This window comes from Lissotriton vulgaris, chromosome 7 (assembly GCF_964263255.1).
Source record: "Lissotriton vulgaris chromosome 7, aLisVul1.2, whole genome shotgun sequence".
Classification (NCBI taxonomy): domain Eukaryota; kingdom Metazoa; phylum Chordata; class Amphibia; order Caudata; family Salamandridae; genus Lissotriton; species Lissotriton vulgaris.
In genome coordinates, this window is record NC_141695.1 from 1,546,318,266 (window position 1) to 1,546,326,326 (window position 8,061).

The window sequence follows — 8,061 nt, forward strand, 5'->3', positions numbered from 1 at the left end:
TCATATTGTCCATACAAGTGTACATTATGTTAAGAGTGAACGTAAGGATATCCACAAAGTCAGTATGTAAATAGTAGCGCAGTGATTGGGTTGTCTGTACCAATAGGACTTTTATTCCCAGAGGAGCCCTTCTTTGCAATCTTAGAAAAGCAACAGGTAGAGAAAAAAGAACAATAAGGATCTAAACCCAATTTGCTTGCAACTCCATGACACTGGTAAATATATCACTAAAAGGATTGCAACTTCTGAACTGAAGGTAACAAAATTATCTTAGTGTCAAAAGCAAAAGCCCATTTACCTAGCTACAAAAATACAAATCTGTGATCTGCATGTAGAACAGAGTTTGCTGCAGCAGGCACATTAATTCTATATGCTACTTTGAGTCAAAACTGTGATTGGACAAAACCCAGATCTCTCCCATAGCTGCGTTAATCATCAGAGTTATCTTACTGCTATTATAATTCCCTCTAGATTACTGGGCACTTTAACCACAATAGATTTGCTGTCATATTTGTCCTTGTTGCCAATTTCTTTGCAGCAACTGTTTTTTAAAATTGTTTTAAAAGTTGATTTCCAGACTCTTATTTTCAATCTCTGTCCCTCCTGACTCCACCCCTATCCTCCCATACACCTTAACCCACATTGTATGGCTCCCCGGAGTAATTGTTTTCCAATTCTAGCACTGGAGAGGTCAGAGGTAGCCGAGGCCCTCTCATGGGAAATAAATACTTTCTGCCTCTTAAACTGCCCTCACTGTACTACTCTTACAATGGAGGAGAGATTACATTTTCTTAGATGTAGTTTATCTTCCGTTTTTTTTTCTGGGACCTACTAAAACAGACGCTACTGAAGTATTAGGCTAATGATGTTGCCCTATTTAAGGGCCAGGATGTAGGCGCTTACAGAAGATTTTCAATTTAATTTACGCATTAGCATCAATCGCAAGGTGAGTGTGAAATTAGTTATTCAAATTATTCCAAAAACAAGACTTCATTGTTCAATGCCTAAAATAAGACTTCAACATTACAACATTCAGTGAAAGATTCTCTATTTGTGGATACTTGCTTCCCATAGGAGTGATCAGATACTCACTTTGTGCCACTGTAAACAAAATAATTGAAGATGATTTTAGCTTCTGGCACCATATCCCGTTGTCAATCTTAGGTCAGATGAATCTTTAAAAATTGTCACTTTCCCCCAAGTCCATTCTTGTTTCAGACTGTTTTTTTCATCTGAACCGGAATTCTGAGATGGGCATCTCAGGTTTTTCTCTGCACAATTCTTGCCGGAGAAATATAAACAAAAACATGCACACAAAATCTACAACATTCCAAGATCAGACCAGCTGCTCACTTAAACACACACACAGTGTTATTGCTGTAACGTCTATTCTGATGTGTGGAACACAGACTGTTGTGGTAGTTCCACAGCCTGTAACTACTGAATTTGGGGCATCAGTATTTTTAAGGTGTGGTCTTCCCATACAAAAATATGAGCCCAAGAGAGGCTGACCCTTCTTTTGTCCTAGTCTGACAGTGAGCCTTTCTCTATGTCACATTGTACTTGAACACTGTTTATATTTATTTTATATTCTATTATAGTACTCTGTTTAGCTTTTCTTCCGTCCTTCGTTCTTCAATGCACCTATGCTTCCCCCTACACGTTCTTATATTTGTAACTATTTTATCTAAGTCATACTATGAATGTCTCTGACAGTAGTTCTTGTTCTCCATCATTTACCACCTTGCTTCGTTTGCTCTGACTTCAACTGTCTTTTTAATTCTTCTTTTCTCAGATGTAAAATTAACACCCAAAGGTGGCTTAAATCACAGTGATTCCTTTACTCTCCTTTTTTCTAGGCTGCCGGCTCTGGATCCCAAGGAGACCACCAGTATCGAGTTTAAGATCACCCCTTCTCGAAAAGGCAATCGAAAACTGCTAGTAGTTTTCACTTCAAAAAGGTTTTCAGACATTAAGGGGTTCCAGGGTATTAAGGTGATAAATGCAAAATAATTTACCATTGCCAATTGTCCCATTATGTGACTATAAGAATGTAGTTTATGCTCCCCCTGCAGCCTGAGTCTATTACATTTTATGTATTTTGCAGTTTTTTGTGTGCCTACAGTGAGAACAGATTTTTGTTTACTTCATAAAATGACCTGATTAAGGACTAACTCTTCCAAAGTAGAGAACGTGTTCATAATAGCTAATGTTTCATGTTTATAATGTTGCTGCATTCTATTCGTGATTCCCTTGTGAGGTGTGCTATGTCAGATTTCCATTTAAAGGTATGGAAATGCCAATCACTTAGCTTATATAGGAACCTGGTACATAGATATTTGTTGATCGATTTGTTTTGTAGTTTTTAACTGTTTTAAATGCTTTTTTTAACGCAGAGTTGTTATGCTTGTATATGTTTTTAGTATCAAATTGTATTTCTATTTTTTATGAGTTATAGCTAGTTATCCATTAACAAATATCAATTGCTTGTCATCCTAAAAAGAAAGTGTATTGAGATGTCTCTTCTTTTCACATTAACCAGCCTATTTCACCCTAGAAATCAAAGAGAAGAAAAAGAAACGTATACTCCAACTACCTGAAATTATTAATACGTTTTAAGACCATGACGGACAAACATTCAGTTTAGTACATTGCACTCAATATTATCTAATTAAGTTAGCATTATAATACTCAATTTCTAAGAATAATTATGATAAGGTTATGTTGTTTTAATAGTTTCAGCATTAAAAGGCATCCCTTTAGGAGGCTGTGCCTAATACAAAAAATAAAGGTATGCATGTAATTCACCCAGCAGGCATAGGGTGGTGCCACTATTCCATCCAGGTAAAAAATATGAAGTTGAAAATGATTGTAAGGAGCACTCTCCTAGGCCATGTGTTTGTATACATGGCCTAGGAGACGGACAAACATTCAGTTTAGTACATTGCACTCAATATTATCTATTTAAGTTAGCATTATAATACTCAATTTCTAACAATAATTATGATAAGGTTATGTTTTTTAATAGTTTCAGCATTAAAAGTCATCCCTTTAGGAGGCTGTGCCTAATACAAAACATTTACTGTGGTAAACTAAAAGCTGCAAAATCAATGGAGTCCTTGAGTCAGATTCAAAAAGTGCTTTTAAAAGAAGCATTCACAATGAAAACCCCTCTGGCGTGCATTGTACTAATATCACATGCACCTAAAATAAAGGTATGCATGTAATTCACCCAGCAGGCATAGGGTGGTGCCACTATTCCCTCCAGGTAAAAAATATGAAGTTGAAAATGATTGTAAGAAGCTCTCTCCTAGGCGATGTGTTTGTCTCATTAGTGCTTATGCTAACAAAGTTGGATATCCGCTATTGTATTTTTATCCTACCATTGAAATTGATTCTTTCTTGCATGATATCCACAGAAGTGATTCTGGAAATCTGAAACAGTTGTAGATTTTAAGGAGAACTCCTGATCCTCTTATTTTAGTTTGTGGAATTCTCCCCCAAAAGGCCGATAATCGGCCTGCATATGGTGTAAATGTGCCTTGTACATTTACTCATGCTTCCTTGGCTGAATTGGTCATTCAAAATGTTGTAACTAAACTCTCCCTTTACACACCAACTTTCTCCAGCCTTCTTTAGAGTAAAATATGGGTTCTTAATGACTAAGGGTGTGAATTGTCTAGAAAAGTATGCAAAAAATATAAAACATAGGTTTTAATAATATAACATACTGAGTTATTCGCATAGCCCAATTGCCATTAAATAATCGATACCTCTTTGCCTTTTCCAAGCTCCATTCAGGTAATCTCGGAAAACACTTGTTACAATGCAAGGCAAGGGCACATATCTTTAATCTTCTTTCCTGAAAACAGTATAAAACCTTAAAGTTTTTTTTTCCTAAATAAAGCCTATGAATCTTTGTAGCAAAATAAACATATAAATATATAATGTAATCATGTTGCGTTCTTGCATAGCAATAAATATACTTTTACATAAAATACCTGCACCAGGAACCTACGCTTGATGCTACTGGAAAGAATATGATGCAAACAAATATAGGTGCGCCCATTCAGTTATCATATGGTTGGAATTGTTACTGAAAAATAAATGTTTATTTTGCAGTGCTTGATTTTTAGACCATACTTACAGTCCTTCAATCAATCAGTAGCAAATAAACAAATGTGTTCTGTAGACAAAGTGGTATTTCATCAATAGTGGTAAAGTGCCAGTGCACTGTTTTGTGAATAGAATGCATGTTTAGCACAACGTTAAATAGTGTGACTGTCAAATGCTACTGCTTTCAGGATGTGCAACGCACAACAGCTTGAGCTCTTTAAAAACACTCAACAACTCTTCCAGTGAAAGATGCCCATGGTTTGGTCGACACTGTACATTACATTCTTAATGATAACCATGATATTGATGTGATTGTATCTTACATAAATATCATCAAGAGGAAAACAATTGTTCTTTTAAATAAACTGTATACTTTTCAAAAAGTGTTTTTTTTTTAATTGCCAGCACCGAAGGCCTAACTTTTGTAAGACCAGCATCTTATGTATGTTCCAAAACACACGAGACAGAGTTAAAAAAAATATATATACAAACGTTATTGATATAGATTATTCCGTTTTTTTAAATTGTTTGCATACACTGCAATTGAAGAGTAAAAACACACACGAGGACAATATATTTATAAACTGTAAAAGTATTTCCGAAGGTCTTGTCTTTTTGTTCCGCATGTGCTAGCCTGAATTTATTATGAAAATAAATAAAGCAAAAATTGTCAAACTCCTGGGTATGGACTATTTTAGGTAAATCTGTCCTTTGCTGTAATGTCTGTACTTTGGAAGGGAATCGTTTTTTGTATGTTGCAATGTTGTTTACAGGCAGGACTGAGCCCTTGGCATAAACAGGTAACATGCTGTCACTCATGAGTGGCAATTCTTTACCTGGTATTGCTTCAAGTTTAGAAACTTTATTGTGGAGTTCAGATGCCCCATACATAAACATAAAAAGGATTACGTTCAAAGTCTTCAAACTCTTTTCCTAGTACTAGAGGTCCCCTGGAGACACAACTATGTTAACAGAAGGGTTCCTACCCTGCTCTCTTTTGAAATACTGCAAGTACTAAGCAAGCATATTCGAGAGTGGACCCCAACACACCCCAGAGCCAAATATTTAAAACGAGGCTAGTCACTGTAAGTCAAAGAAGCTGGGGAAAAAAACGTTGAGACAGACTGTAAGGTCTTTAAGGCGCTCCATATAAGCTGGTACATTTATGATGGGAGATTAAAGTTGGCCGGGTTGACTGATTCTGGCTGAAATCTCCATGTCAACATTCGACCATTAAGAGTTTTTGTCCACAGAATGGGGAATTACCAAGTACATTTAGGAAAGCATGTTCCTTTTCTACTGGTTTTTCCCGATCCTGGGGACAAATCTTGTCACGTTTAGTACTTTCTTTGAGCAGATGATACATCTGAATGGGGGTCTTAGGGGTTTGGGTCAGATAGCAGAGGGTCAGAAGGGTATCTTGGAGGGGGGAAGGTATTTTATTGCCTTTGGGGATCATTGCCTACTCCCCATGGTGACGGAAAGGGTCAAGTGGGGCGAGTTGTGCATGTGCTCACAGTCCCTGCCTAGACTACATGCAATTTTAAAAGGTTTGGATCTCCACCCAGTCTAATTGGGCCAGAAAATCTGGGAAATGCAAGTGAGGAAGTTATTGGCCCACTTACAATTTGGCATAGCAGTATCTTCCAGGAATATTGTTCCACCAGACAGAAACACTTGAATAAATAAAGGAATATTTGTAATTGCAGGTAACATCTTGCCACACTGAAACAAATTGTGTAGACAAAGTTTGTGGTATGACTGTCAGTTTGCACTGAAGGTCGAGGAAGGTGTTAGGGTGGTGAATTATGGAATCACCATAGTGTCACCACATTGAGGTCACAACAGAAAAGAAAATGTCATATTGAGCCCATCAAACAAGTATATCGCTTGTGTCATGAAACAGTGTCTGTTGTGATTTTCACATCATTATGGATTTGTAGTGCTTGCCACCTAATACATCATCTGCTGTATAATCTGCATTTTTTAACAAAAAGCTCAAATGCATTAAAGGTTACTAAAAGCGTAGTGACACGTGATACCGCATAGTGGAAAGCCACTTTGCAATAGTTGATTGGATATCTCTCAACTGCTTCTTGGTATTCGTGGGTGTTAAATTGGTAATAACAAGGTGGGATTTTTGCTCAGGCAGTGTTACCTTGTGTAAAAATGCTAAATAATGAATTAATGGTATCACAAAATGTGCCGCATTATGCAGGATAATTTCCTTGCTGCGTAATTCAGACAACTCTGCTGCATAATTTGGCCCTACCCTTAGACATACCAATTCAGAGGAGGTAAGTTGTAGGCGATATGCTAATGATTTTTCATGTGAGATTTAAAGTTCAAATCTTATGCATGGCTGACTCAATTTCAGTTTAGAATTTTTGGGATGTCCTGCAGAGAACAAAGGTCAGAAGTTCCTACTCCTCATTCTTCTGATTGCTGTGATGCATTTCTGTTGTGTTCACATACAAATGTGTGAAGATGGGGACGCAGTGGCTATTGGCCTTTACCACTAAAAGCCTGGCGTTCCAAGCTAGGCTCCAACTCTGGGGCCCTCTTGCGACATCATAGAATTTCAAGGGAGCATGAATTTCATTTTGTATGAGCCTTGCTGTAAGTTTGGCATTTGTTTGTGGCATCACTATATTCTGAGAGAAGTGCAGGTGTCATAGTCAGTTGGGGGTCGGATTTAAAAAGACTTTGCTGTATGAGGAAAAACAAAAATCTAAAATGAATGCACATGTAGCAGTGCGGCAGTGAGCTGTAGGGAGTGGGTCTCTCATTAACAAAATTAAGGGGCCATCTAAGTAGGGGCAATGTCCGCTGATCAAAATAAATCTCCAGCTAGATGTAGTTTTGTATTTATTTGCCAGTTAATTAAAGTGTTTCTCTTTCTATTGCGAGACTTCAGTGGCCATTTTAGCTTGGGCTGAAGCCCTTTCATAAGAAAGTAAGACGCTAATATTAAAAATCAAATTTGTTTTAAACTTGCATGTTGGGGCTGCGCTGCTATCCTTAGCTTCACTGTATGTACCTCATGGAACAGCTTGAGGAATTGTGGCTACTGGTGTGTAGTGCACCATAGTGATAACTGCAAAAATCATGATTTGGACTCTACTTGGCATTTCCTGATGTACAAGGTGACGTAATAGAGCTAGATGCCGTAGACTAAGACTGCCACTCCAACCAATCGGTCTTTAATGGGCTGACTTAGAAAGTTGTAACCTAGTGGCTGATGGGGGTTGCTGCAGTGAATTTCTTAATTTTGCACACAAAAAATATTAAAATTAAAAGTGCAAACGTCTATGTTGAATAGCGCACATATAATAAACAGCAATCTTTTAGTAGGTAGTTGTTATACCTGTCAACCATAGGGGGTAAGTCCCTAGTAAAGTGTTACTGCATGATCCCAGGGCCTCTAAATTAAATGCTACTAGTGGGCCTTCAGTACTGATACTGCACCCTAGTTAAGTAGACTTTAAATAGATCTCAGGACTGCCATTGCAGGGCCTATGTGTGCAGTTTTAAACTGCCATTTCGACCTGGCAAAATAAACCTTTATAGTAAACAAGGGAATAGTCACTAGCACACCTGTTTAACCCTTTCGCTGCGGCGGCTATTCCGCCGCAGCGCTAACAGGGCGGGGCGGCCACGCGGCGGCCGCATGCTGGTGACAGAACCGCTCCGTCACCAGCCGCGGTTGAGCTGTGCTTGTGACGGAGCGGTTCCGTCATGGCCCGCCCCGCTCAATTAAACGTGCCGCGCAGGCGCGAAATCAGCGCCGCGCAGGCGCGGCGGCTGGGCCATGACGGAACCGCTCCGTCATCAGCACAGCGCACCCGCAGCTGATGACGGAGCGACTCCGTCATCAGCACGCAACGAGTTAAATAGTTCTCAAACTGATCATTTGGTAGAATAAATATTACTCTGTCTTTTGCA

At 38.5% G+C, this 8,061-nt stretch overlaps 1 protein-coding gene across 2 annotated transcripts in view; it reads left to right on the forward strand.

Moving 5' to 3' along the window:
• The window catches only part of LOC147705977 (protein-glutamine gamma-glutamyltransferase 6-like), a 279,284-nt gene extending 274,493 nt beyond the window's left edge, over positions 1 to 4,791 (forward strand). For both annotated transcript variants that reach the window (XM_086932434.1, XM_086932435.1), the window contains exon 13: positions 1,860 to 4,791. In XM_086932434.1, the coding sequence (XP_086788560.1) occupies positions 1,860 to 2,013 (154 nt within the window). In that variant the 3' untranslated portion in view covers positions 2,014 to 4,791. The remainder of the gene's footprint in view (positions 1 to 1,859) is intronic.
• The last annotated feature ends 3,270 nt before the right edge of the window (positions 4,792 to 8,061 follow it).